Raw genomic sequence first — 13,653 nt, forward strand, 5'->3', positions numbered from 1 at the left:
GGGTTGTGACTGGGGGCAGAGGATTTGGGTTCAGAGTCCAAGGAGGGGGGTTAGATGCAGAAGCGGAGGTGCAGAGAGTTGATTACACAGGGCAGGGGGACAAGAGGGAGGGAAGAGGTTGGGGAGAGGCAGGGGCTGGGGTGTCAGAGACAGGTTCTGGCCCAAGTGGCGTTTACTTGGGTAGCTCCTGGCCAGCAGCCCAGCAGGTTCTTCAGCCAGGCTCCCGGCTTTCCATGCCCCTTCACGCCACTCAGAGCAGCCGGTTGCAGAGGCCATGTGTACTGCTCTGACTGCTGTGAGCCCAGGGGGAGAGGTACTTTGCGCACTGCCTGTCTTGCAAACAGGAAGCTATCATTGGCCAGTTTGCGAGATTGTGCTGGGGGCAAGGGCAGTGCGTGAGGCCTCTCCCCTCTTCCTCCCACTTGTGCTTGCAGCATTCAGAGAAACACACTGGGGCAGTGTGCAGGGGCAGGGCAGGCAGGGAGCCAGGCTGTTTCCCACTGGGCCCTGGGCCAGAGCCAGTGGCTTTGCGGGCCAGATTCAGCCTGCAGGCTGTATCTTGCCCACCCCGGCAGTAGGCCATCTAACACTGACCCTGTTAGAACACACAGAGCATCCTGAATTTCTATAGCTTATTTTTTTTAAATATATACAGGGTAACAGTCCATGTTTTCATTACTGTCAAAAGCATTTTGGCTAATTTGAGACACCAATTTAAAAAAGCACCCTTCCCTCCATCCTCATCTATATAGATGCTGTGCTACTCAGATTTAAATTTCTTTTCTTTTCATTTGCACTTCATATTAAACAAATGGCAAGCTGATAATACAATTGCGTTGAAAGGTAGAATAAGATGTTATTGCTACAGCAAACAAAAGCCAGCTGTAGCAATCCAAAGTTTATCCAGAAAAGAACATCATGATGGACATGGAAGAGAGATGGCTGGTAAATCTGCCATGATAAACGTCTCACTTCGATCTTTAAGCATTTTGTAAACAAAAAGACATGAAGCCCCTTTTTCAGTACAGCAGTTGGGTGTGAAGGGAAATGGTGTCATATTAAATTAGAAAAGCAATACTGAGTAAGTGGTTACCAGCATACACAGGGATACAATCAACATTTTCCATTGACTGGAAATGCAGGCATACTACAATGATGGTTTTTTCTAAAAACAGCTCCATCGCTGATGAATTACTTGGTCAAAATTACACTGAATGCTGGACCTCAACATGAATAACTGGTGGTGATTACTTGTTACTTATACCCAGCCATTGCTTAATTATGTAGAGTTCTCTTTCTTTTCACAACATACACCTGGCTTTGCTGTGAATTCTCAGCACCTTTTGTTTGATTTCAATATTAGATGCTCTCAGTAGCTGAATAAATCAATTAGATGGATTTATTTATGAGAGCAAGTATCCGGTAAGAATTACCCTCAGACATAAAGGGACGAATCTTCAGAGCTGTAAACTGATGCAGTTACACTAAACTCAATAGATATCTGTCTGTTCCCACCAGCTGAGGAAATAGCCAACTTCCATTTTACAAATGGAGAGCTCCCATTAACACAGTGGGGCAGATTCTCCATCCAGACCAAACCCTGCTCTTGTGGACAGTGAAGCAGGGGGCTGGAGGACTGTGGTTCCCAGATTCTCAGCCACACAGCCCTAGTACAAATTAGAGCAGTTCGGTCTTACGTCAGTGAAGAACTGGGCATAGTGGAGACCTGATTCCACTGAGTGCCCCACCATTTACCCCGGCCCCACTCTGCATTTGTGCTGAGATGGGTGGGGGGCAGAGAACTGTGTCTGACACAGGAGACAGCTTTGCCCTCCCTATCAGCTTTACATCAGTGAAAAGTTCCCCTTCCACCTGAGGCCCAGCCCCTTACAGGAGCATGGAGCCAGCCTCTCCCTTCCCCCCCACATACACTGTCCAGGGGCTCAGCAATCCTGTCAACTCCCCTGCTTGCACTGGGGAATTCTCCACTAATCATTTCCATTGCTTTCATTTGTACCCTTTAGGTGGGGTGTAGTGACCTTACAATGTCAACCCTGATTTGTCTCTGACACCCCTTTGTCAAACTGCTTCAGGTTACAAATTAAAAATCGCCCCACTACAAGCCCACAAGCAGCCCTTCCCCCAGATCCTCATCACAGCAGCGATGATTTCTCCCACCTGTATTATCTCCCCTTTGCCTCCCTTTCTTGCATAGGGACCATGCATGGCTATAACGAGCTGCTTTGCAGGATCATGACCTCAAACTGGAACTCTATGTATGTTTCTCGTATGCCCAGCACCCTATACACGGGAACTAGAACTCTGCTAAAGGAGCTTCAGAAGCTATGGACTATTTAGGAAATTCTTTCAGTGGCTCTAGAGCTTTTAAAAATATTTTCTGATTACTCTGAAAATGATTAAAACCACAATAGAACTGGTTAAATAATCATAACCTCTCTCCTCTAAAAAATGCTGTAAACTGTTTGTAATAACACTGAATTCTTTCAGATACATGTTTACAGCTCCTGGCAGTCTGGCCAACAGTCTGGCCAAAAATAGGAGCTGACTATATACTTACCTGGTCTGGTTAATTCACTGAAGAGCTGAAGTAGAAAACAGGGGTCGTACAAATCATCAAGATCCTTCATACTTTTATCTCTATACAATGGGGCTTGTCCTTCCTAAAACAAAATCCAAAATGGAGAGATACTACTTGAATGTAAACCAGCTTGATTTCAAACTGCCCAGACAATATCACCATGGTAGCTTACATTAAAGCCCTGAAACTACACAGAATCATGTTAACCACTGCCGCATATAAACATGGCAATTGCTGCCATGGTTCCAGCATGTTTGTCCTACACCAATGTGAGCAGAGTTAGCACACTATGTGAGAGACTAAACCAGAGAACTCAGTGTAACTGTACTGATGCGTAGCTGTGGGTTAGACAGTCAAACATGGTGAGTCACTAGATGCCAAATTTTGATCTCGGTTATACTTTGGCAACCTCATTAAATTAATTGGTGTTGCACAGTTTATATGGTGTTGCATATAAACAAGATATGGTCCTAGGCAGCAATTAATTTTGGAGGAAAAAAGCCTTAAATAAAACAGTAAAAGCATGTTCTATGAAGAGACACCAGCTCATTAACCTTAGCTGTCTTGTTAACTTAAAAGTATCTCTAAATGCAAACAATGGACTATATTGCTTTAATGACAGCATGATTAATAAATTACTAAAAGGAAAGGGGCTTCTCTACATTAAAAGAGAATAATCAATAGTTGATCCAAATCACCTCTGGTGGCAGGAGACGGCGATGCTGAGGGAAATGTAGGATAGTGTTCATCATCTTCTCTTTATCTAGCAGACACAAAATTTCCTCCATGCTTGGCTGCTGCCACAGTGACTTCCCCAGACTCTTGCAAGTCTTGTGATGTTCCACAGCTGCTGGTCCCCACAACAGTATCCTTAAATATAGTTAAAAGCAAGCCCTTAGTTAACAGATAATTAGCATGGAGGGAAAGGCAATTACAGAGATGGATTCAAATGTATAAAGGATATACACGAGCATTCATTTTTTCCTTTCACTTCTGCTTATTATCCTTTGGGAACTTGAAACTAGAATCCGTTTCCCTGGCAACACCTTTGTCATCCATCCAGAGCCTTTCAAAATTCAGCCTGATAGTGTCCCTTTAGCCACTTCCTAGTCTACAAAGTCAGTACATGCCTCAGGAGACTGATTTATTGACTATGCCAGTGCCCGCCCGCCCACCCACCACCACCTTTTCAAACACTGACCAAGATTTGATCAAGCTGTACAAACCCCAGAGTGTCTTGGAGTTCAATTACGTTTTTCAAGCCAGCACCAAAATGCCTCCATGACCCTTTAAACCAACCCCTTCCACCCTCTCCTTTAAAAACCACTTATTTTGCTAAGGCTTGCTGTTTACTATTTGGATAGTGCCTACAGTGCACTAGTATAAAGTAGTAAGAAAATGAAGACAATGCCAGCAATCAATTACAAGCTATGCAGGCTCCCACTAAAGACTGAGTATGACTCTATTCCTACACTCAAGCCTGTTCCTTGGACTGGTCTATATTCCCTGCACTCTAGCACTATGTCTAGACTACATTCCTCTTTTGAAAGAGGAATGTAAAATGAAGCAAATTGAAAGTGCAAATGAAGCGTGGATTTAAATATCCCACGCTTCATTTGCATATTCTCATCTGCAGGGCTTGACAAATGGCTGAATCTACTCGCCCATGGCGAGTAGATTTCAGTCGGTCGCTCCATGCGCCCCATTCACCGGCGCTTCGCGCATGCGCAGTGCCAATCTGGCGCATACGCAGTGCGGGGCTGGCGAGCGGCTCTCGCCAGGGTTTGTCAAGCCCTGCTCACCCAAGTGCTTTTTCGAAAGTGAAAGCTCAGTTTAGATGGGGTTCTTTCAGGAAAAAAAATGTTTTTTTTTTTCAAAAGAACCCCACCTAGACTGCATTTTCACTTTCGAAAAACCCTTTTTCGAAAAAGCGTTCAGACAAATATTCAAATGAAGCATGGGATATTTAAATCCGCACTTCAGTGACATTTTCCATTTGCTTTATTTACATTCCTCTTTCAAAAGAGGAATGTAGTTTAGACGTGCCCAGGTCAGGGACCATGTCTAGCTAAGTGTCTGGTTACCAATTTATTTCAGAGTCCAATGCTGAAGTGTTGTTTCTCACCATCTCAGAGGCCACTCTCTGTCTCTGCGATAACCTAGCAGCTGAGAGGCAGGAGGAGAATAAAGGCAAGGTCCTTGACTCTGGAATTAACTTACGTCTTTATTTCCCCAGAGTTCCAATATGCCTACTTTTAAAATAGGCTCCAAAGCTTGCCTGCGGGAACAGGCTTTTCTATGGGTGGGGTTGAGTGGGTGAGAAAGAGAGAGTCTTTGGCCCTATCTATGCTAAATTGTTAGGTTTACCTAGATATGTTTCTTGCGTGTGTGGAAAATCCATACCCACGAGCAATGTACTTAAGCTAACCCAGGGCCAGCCCACAACATTTTGGCACCTGAGGCGGGGAGCTCAAATGACACCCCATATGCACCAGCAACAGACACAATTTTCTACACTGTGGGTCCTAGCGGCGCCCCCCACTGTCTGGCACCTGAGGTGGCCGCCTCAGTTCGCCTCATGATAAGGTCAGCCCTGAGCTAACCTAACATCCACGGAGACAGCACTAGGTTGACAGAAGAATTCTTTTATCAGTGTAACTACTGCCTCTGAGGGAGATGGATTAACTACAGAGACGGGAGAGCTCCTCCTGTCAGCATAGGTATCTCCACAGGGAAACACTGCAGCTGTGCCGCTGTAGCGTTACAAGTGCATACGAGCCCTTTATCTTGTTGAAGATGAGAGGAGAAGGAATTGGACATAGGTAAATGTACTTTATATGCAGTTTGTTAGCAATGCTAATTTGGTGGCTGAAACAACGGAAAGGTACATTTAAAATAGAATGGTTAAACAGTAAAATACTTGATGCAACAGAGCCACCATAAGAGCTAACTGCAAGGTGGGCTGTCTGAACAGGAGGCCAAGGACTAAAAGAACTGGGAGACTAAGCCAACCTTTCACCCCCAATGTGGTGCTCTACAACACCAATGTAGTGGTATGAGGGGGAGCTGAAATGCTGCTGTCTGTTCTGTGACTAGTGCCCAGGTTTTAATCTGCCACCTTGCACCAACATCAATTTAGTTCCCATTCTGAATTTTGGGCTTCGATTAAAAAATAAGGTGCCAGGTGTGTGTTCACTTTCAGATTGCTTATATGGCACATGAAAATTAAAACAAAAGGTGGCAATCAACTTACCTGAAGTTTATAAGACTTAGATCATTCTTCTCATATAACTGAAGAAGCAGTAATATTTTCTGATCTAAACAAAAACAACAACAACAAAAAAACAAAAAAAAACCCAATAAGACATACACTAAGAATTTTAAAAATAGATCCAATGGAAAATATCCTTAACAGTCCAATACACTTACCGACATCACTTAGTGTTGCACCATAGGATCCTAGTAACACAGCAAAGTGGCTGCTGTCACAGACCGAGGGACTGAGTTTCACTATAGTTGACAATACATCCACTAATGCCTCTGAAACAAATATGAAAGTATGTTTTCAGTTTCTGCATTCCCTATCTGACGGTAGCCAGAGAGAAAACATGTAAACAAACACATTAAGATTTTGAATTCATATTTGTGCTTATGACACAAAATTGGCAACACATCTTTCCATCAGTTCTGCATGCCAGATATGATACAATAGTTTCAACTGGAACTTTTTAGAAGCCAGAGCAGTATTTACCATCTTACCTAGGTATTTACACAGACCCCTTCACTGCAGGATCTGATCACATAACAAACTTTAGTGAATTTCTCCTATGACATAGAGATGTGTTGCCACTTCAGTTTTACAGATGGGTAAAAAAAGGCCAGGGACAAACAGAGTCTTGGCAAAGCTGGGAACTGGACCCACATGTTTTGAGTTCCAGCGCATAGCCTAAGGCAAAGACAGTCCTTTTTCCCCCCTACCTGCTAAACTACATTATCTATAAACAAAATAGTAGCAACCTCTGCATTAGAGTTAGAGAGAGGTAAAGAACTCATGTAAGTTAACTTTTGAATTATTGAGGCTAGCTTCTTTGAAAGAGCCTGTCTCTTTGGCTCTCTAGAAATACTGCCCAACTGACAAATGCATGGAATAACAGACATACTTTCATGAAGAATATTAACAATCCCTTCCTCCTACTGCTTCACTAGAGCTTTTTCATCTTGTCAAGCATATAAAAGCCTTAGTTTGCCTAGATTTTTTTTTTTTTTTGCTCGTGACTACTGGCATTGGCAGTACTAATTTGTCATCAACCTGTTCCATTTACACAGGAAATGATGAAATTCTAGCAATTTTATCTACAGATCCCAAAGTGCTTTATACAGGGCAGCTAAATATTATCCCCTTTATACAGTTGGAGAAATTGAAGTGCAGAGCAGGTAAGTGATTTGCACAACATCACAGTACAACTTAGTTGCAATGCCAAGAACAGAACCCAAATCTTCTCACTCCCAGACCAATACTCTATCCATTAACCCTTGCTGCCTCTTTTAGGTTACGACTGAACTAGATTCCTCATCAGAGGATTGTTCTATCAAATACATGAGCTAAGAAATTAAAAATTTAAATACAGCTAGCAGAGAGCAATATTAAATCCTTTATATCAACACAGATACCTATTGTAAAATTAATGTCTCTTATGTAAGCAAATTGTTTAATAACTACTTAGCCTAATACTATTTCTACCTTCTTGATAATCTATGCCAAGGACAAAATTCTGTCCTATTGAAAATCAATAGCCAACTTCCAATGACGTCAGTGAAGCCAGCATTTCACCCCATTCTTCAGCAATACGAAATAACACCCAAAGGATGTTTTGAAAAGACATTCATGGTTAAAACTGTCATTTGTGAGGAAAAATACATTTACATTCAAGTAGAAGATAGCAGGCAGGCTGTGAAACCATATGCTAATAACAATTTGGGAGTTATTTTAATAGCTTGGTAAATATGTAGATGGGCAGGTAATTGGATGGATGGAAAACAACACTGACAAAACACTATGACTATATATAGCTGAAGAAAAGAAAGAGACACCTCTTGTCTGACTCTTCGTGCTATCTTCTTCTCTTGACCTCAGCATGGTTGACAAAAATAAAGAGTGCTGCGTGATCATCATGTAAAGCATGGAAAGCTTGACTAATCTCTGACTAAGAGGGCTCTCTTTTGTATACAACAATTGCACAGCAGCATTAAGAGTTTTCAGAAATCCACGATCTCTGTAGCGGTACCTTCAAAACAATAACCAAAGGAAACAGATTTCAACCCATGGCAAATGTGCTATTCAAAATAGTGAAACACAGTATAGAAAGCAAACACAAAAAACACAAGCCAATATTTCATTCAGTTTGTGAACTAGACACATCTTAAATTTCAGAGGAAAGGCCTCTTCACAGTCAGTACATCATTCAGCTGCACAGGTTTTACTAAAGACTAGCATTTCACAAAATCTATATTAAAACCTTCTTTCAATAGTAATCCCTCAGCCTGACATTTCTATCTCCAATTATGCTAAGCCACCCTCAAACTATTTATTTCTTCTTATCTCTTTTTTCCATTGGTAAAGGAAAGTGCTTGATCCTGACTTCACACTGGGAATATCTTTCATTAAAAACTACTGGGTTACACTACCTTAACTAAGAGAATCAGAGCAGTTCAAGTAATTTGCTACATACACTATATTAATTGAAGGCCAAGTCTGCCCTCAGTTGTACATGAAGTTACTGCAGTTGTACTGAAGTGAGTGGGGATTGTGCCCGTCTATAGGGCTAATCCTAAAAAGTGACTGGCATCCTCAAGTCCCACTGATTTCTGTAGAACTTGAGGGTACTTAGTACCTTTTAGGATGTGTTTAGTACTCTGTAGGATTGGACCCACTGAACATTACCCCATCTTTGCTTCATCTCAATAGCAATACAAATTTACTTACTTAAGTCCCATCTTCACAAAACTGTGCCAGTCAGCCGGAACCACTTCATTAACAAAATGCTGTATGGGCAGTAAGCAACGAGTTGCAATATGTAACATTCAATATGAAGCAGACCAACGTTTCCACAGAACATTAAGACTCCCCCCCCTTTTCTGTTGCACACTTTGCAGCTACGATATGCAGAGTCCAAACTCTTTCAAGGGTTTAAAAAAGTAGCAAAAGCAAAATTTAACTGTCTTGCTTAGGTCAAGCCTAGGTGTATACAATCCCAGTTAGAAAGTTAACCGGTTAAATGGACTGTTTAACCAGTTAACCATGATCCCAGGGTGGGGGGTTGCTCCAGCGTGACCACACTGTGCTGCAGGCTACTCAAGCCAGGCCAGGCTGAGCCCGCCCCGCTGCGCTGTATCATGGGCAGAGGCTGCTCCAGCCAGGCCAAGACAAGCCTGCTGCACTGTACTGCAAGCAGGGGGGTGGGTGACTGTTGCTCTGGTCAAGCCGGGCTCAACCAGAACAGCCCCCTGCCGGTTAACCAGTTACCCTGGTAAGCATGCGGGTAGGTGCCTGCTTACTGGGTTACCAGTTAACCCTTTACATCCCCAGTCAATCCTTAATGGCTTTTTTACTTTGGTACTCACCTGCCTTTCCCTGTTTTTCAAGCAATGGTCTAAGGCTGTCTATACCACTGACCTTACAGCGGCACAGCTGTACCACTGTAAGATCTCCCTGTAGCAGCTCTATGTCGATGGGAGAAAGCGTTGGTAGATACGTCAGCAGGAGAGCACATCCTGCCAACACAGCCTCCTCCACACTGACACTTTTGTTGGTGAAATAACTGTTGATCAGGGCATGTTTTTTCCCCACCCTGACCAACAAAAGTTTTACCCGTGGAAGTGCTTATGCAGCTATAACCTATGTTGTTATTTTAGAAAAAACACATTATTTCAAAAAGACACTTTTCAGGCTAAGGACTATTTCCCAGAAAAATGCAATAAATGTAAAAGCAAAACATTTTTAGAGCAAAATTACAGATGTTAAGACAACATGGCATCTGCAGCCATGGAGAAAGAAACTCCATGTCAGGAGTGGGGACGGGTGGGAGACTACAAGATGTTCCATCTTCAGTTGCAAAGGAATACTTTCAATACAGCTGGGCCCTACAAACAGAACCCTAATCAAAATCACTTTGGCTAACATGAGACAGCAGCAATTCTAACTTCCTTAGACACGTTTTTAGCTTGTGATAATGTAGCCCACCACTGTAATGCAGCACCCACATTTATTCCTGATATGAACTAACACTTCATTTTTGCAGGGAGAGAAGGGATCTTTAGTCAGTTTAGATCACAGAACTTTACAAGGCTACAGCACATTTGAATTTATCTGTCGATCGGTTGTGGAACTCTTTAGATGGGACTTGTGGTGGGCATGGAGCAGCTAAGTAATAGTGATATGAGTGTCACACAACTACAGTGTAGACCTATACTGGGCTAGAGGAATGTTTATAATATTGCCTGTACTGCTGTAAGTAATGGGAGCGGTCTCCAGAAAGAAGGCAATAGCTCCTGTATAAGAACATTCCAGCACACACTTGAAAGACAATGGGGAAGCCTACCAGCCAACCTCCAACCAAGTTGTAAATCTTGTTTTGCCAATGCTGCTTGCTAACAGATCACAGGGCTAAAAACAGTAAAATGTTACACTGTGCCTGCAAAGGGGAGGATGTCAAAAAGAGACCAGGATTTCAACACTCTGTCCCTGAAGTAGCAAGAAGAACTGACTTGGGGGTTAAAAGAACAGATTATTTCACTTGACCCTAGGGCTCTGGGGGTGTCTGTAGGAATCTTAGGCCTCCCAGCATCCCAACTGGACACTGGATAGATAACTAGTAAGCTAGATATGTATGCAGTTTATTTCTTGTTTTAAGGTCTTTTCCCTTTGAAATGCTTTAGTTCTAAATAAACAATACTTTGCTTTATAAAGCTGCCAGTCTCTGGGTAGCATGTGTCATAGCTCCTAGAGATAAGTGCACTGCAGGTGTTGACCAGAAGTCAGCCCCATGGAAGTAATCACCGTTAGTACCAAGGTCCAGTCTGAGAGTGGGAGAATCGTGTATTTACACCCCAAGAACAGGTGATGGCTGAAGAGGGAGTGCATGCAAAGAGACCACAAGGATAAGAGGAGCATGTAGCTAGTAGCTGTAAAAGCACCCTTTGCTTCTATTACTTAGGACCTGATCCCGTATTCCTTACACACCTAAAGAAAACCTGAAGTGCACAAGGAATACATGATTAGGAACTTATAAAGTCAACTGAATGATTGTCTTGACTTTAGTGGGAGCAGATTAATTACGTTTGTCAGAACTCTCTCTCTCTTTCTCTCTCTCTCTCTCTCTCTCACACATACATACATACATACATACATACATACATTTATTTATTTATTTATTTTGAGAGGCACTGAACAAGTCAACATCCCGCTAATTCAATAGTAACTGTAGGTGTCCAGAGCCTTTCACAACAAGACCCAAAACTGTTTTGTATTAGGATCTTGCAAAGCCAATTACATACTGTACAAGCTACAGACGAAGTACCAAAAAGACAAGCCCAACAAATTAATTTTTCATAATATAGAACTATAAAAAGCACAATAAATGTTCTACTACAGTAAGAAACATCCATACAATTAAGATTTAGATGAAAGTAAATGGAAAGGAGTCTCACCAATAAGTCTTCTAGTCTCAACAGCATGGAACCCTCTGTTCCTTGGCTGTTTTCTTGTTCTTTACTGATGTTGTATGTGGTGATTAACCACTTCATACAGGCTGCCAAGAGGCTTTTCTTCCAGGAGCGCAACTCCTCAGCAGAGCTCTCCAGCACGCTTGATATGGAATCTGCCACAATCCAACTGCAGAAAATTTAAATGTTAGAAGAAATGTTTTTATTATGTAAATTTTACCTATTTTCTCCACATATTTGTAATCATTTGATTTCATGCATAGAGACTCCTATGCCCCAAATGACCAACGGACCACTATCTTCTAAAGCTTATGATAACTATGTAATAGGTTAGTCATCCAGGAATTTAAATGGCCAGTAATTCCCTCCAGAGATGAGTATTCTCACATCTGTTATAAACCCAGCATCATCACCTTAGCACAAATCTTCAGATTGCTTGCCCAAGAGCAGAGCTCCTGAAAATGTACTGTCCAGAAAAGTATTTTTACTGGTCCCAGCAAAGTACTTTCAGACCTTAATGCAATAAATCCTTCAAACATTTTTGTCACTATACTTATTATGCTATTGAATGTTAACTTTAAAAATGGCTTAAGAGTTCCACATAGCTTAAGTAAAACTTTATATGGGTATTTGTGCTGTGGCTCCCTTTCCCAGCAAGATAGGTGACACTGTTATAACCTTATTTTGCTGTGCTATAAACAGTTATTTCTCCTGGTTCAAGAGGAGCTAAAGTACACCCCTACAATTAAATAGAGAAAACACCAGGCTTCAAATCTGTGATATTTCCCCACCCACACTTAGATTCACTGACTCGCTGTATATCTTTCAGGGTATGTCTACACTGCTGATTTTTTCCAGAAAACAGCTGTTTTTCCAGAAAAACTACACTTATTTCCACACTGCAATTGCATTCTTTTGACAGAAAGCTGAAAACGCAGGGGGTCTTCAGACAGCGGTAAACCTCTTTGTACAAGGAAGAAGCCTTTTTCCAAAAGAGCTCTTTCGGAAAAAGGCGTGTGTGGACGGGGAAGAGGGTTTTTTTTTTCGAAAGAAGAGGCCTCCAGGAAAAAGCAACAGGTGCCCTAATGGCCACTCTGTCCATAGTAATCACAACTTAAATGAGAGATAGTGTCCAATCAATGTGGATGCTATCTTTCGAAAAAGCAGATCACTTTTTCCATGTGCTTTTGCTATGTGGACGCGCTCTTTTGAAAGAAGTTTTTCTGAAAGATCTCTTCCGGAAAAGCTTCTTCTGAAAGAAGCCTGCAGTCTAGACGCAGCCTCAGACAGAGGGATGATTTATTTAACATTTAGGGGGGCTACTGAAATTTGTAAAGATATTCTTACATGATATGCATAAATTAAAGGATGCCCACGCTTAAAAATACTGTCACAATTAGACTGAAGGTTCTTTGAAGCAGGAACAGTCACTGTAGACTGTGTGTGTGTGTGTGTGTGTGTGTGTGTGTGTGTGAGTGCGCGCGCGCATGCGCGTGAGCACACACACAATGTCTATAACAATGTTTTATGCTACAAAATACCAAATTTCAGGCATTACATTAATAAAAAGGCAATATCTGGAAATAAGACTTGACTACCTCTCATGATTTTCTCCTCTTTCAAGAGTTCCAGGCAACTGGTCAATTAGATTAGTTAACGCTTCAACTTCTGAAGACTGTACCAGCTTGGAAAAAACTTTCAACTTCAAGGCTGAGAGGTCTTGGGACGCTTCTGTATGTAGAATATTTTTTGACAGTTCTTTCCACAATGCCCATCTCAAGACAGGTACAACCGCTGAGGAGACTATAGGAAGAAAGAGCGCAAAGAGACACAGGCATGTCATTGTAAACTTGCTGGCAGTGCTCAACTCAAACTGCTTCATGTGTTCTGTGTAATGACAGAGTAAAGACTATGGATCTATTGTGAGAAAGCATGCACAGTGTGGGGCTGTAACCGATCTATAAAGTGTTTGGAAGACAAATGTTCTGTAAAATGTCTGGTATATCTTTCAAACACCTACTACACAGAGGATTAAAATGAATAGTTACAGGCAAATATCACAGGCATCCAAGGCACAGGGCAATATCCTGATGAGAAGCCCAGCTCTGATCTGCTAGACAAAGTAGTGGTAATTGCTACGATTCTTACCAAGGTGCTGACACTAGCCTCTGATCAGAGGATTCTTTGTCCTTATCAGCTTTCAGTGAATAGACTATACTAAGTTTGGACCTGAATATAATCTGCCAATCTCAAATTCAATTTTAAGGTTTTTATAAGATACAAAAATGCATTTAAATTCAATTTTTAAAAAAAGTATTATCCAACCTGCTCAT

General features: G+C 41.8%; 1 protein-coding gene across 2 annotated transcripts in view; it reads right to left on the minus strand.

Moving 5' to 3' along the window:
• Positions 1-13,653, minus strand: part of URB1 (URB1 ribosome biogenesis factor) — an 82,594-nt gene that overhangs the window by 21,948 nt on the left and 46,993 nt on the right. For both annotated transcript variants that reach the window (XM_089773696.1, XM_075910757.2), the window contains exons 23-30: positions 12,919-13,123; positions 11,306-11,489; positions 8,583-8,641; positions 7,691-7,884; positions 6,029-6,139; positions 5,853-5,916; positions 3,298-3,469; positions 2,579-2,681 (exon numbers count right to left, since the gene is read on the minus strand). In XM_089773696.1, coding sequence (XP_089629822.1) covers positions 2,579-2,681; positions 3,298-3,469; positions 5,853-5,916; positions 6,029-6,139; positions 7,691-7,884; positions 8,583-8,641; positions 11,306-11,489; positions 12,919-13,123 — 1,092 coding nt within the window. The remainder of the gene's footprint in view (positions 1-2,578; positions 2,682-3,297; positions 3,470-5,852; positions 5,917-6,028; positions 6,140-7,690; positions 7,885-8,582; positions 8,642-11,305; positions 11,490-12,918; positions 13,124-13,653) is intronic.

Source organism: Pelodiscus sinensis, chromosome 1 (genome assembly GCF_052426305.1).
Source record: "Pelodiscus sinensis isolate ZL-2025 chromosome 1, ASM5242630v1, whole genome shotgun sequence".
NCBI lineage: Eukaryota > Metazoa > Chordata > Testudines > Trionychidae > Pelodiscus > Pelodiscus sinensis.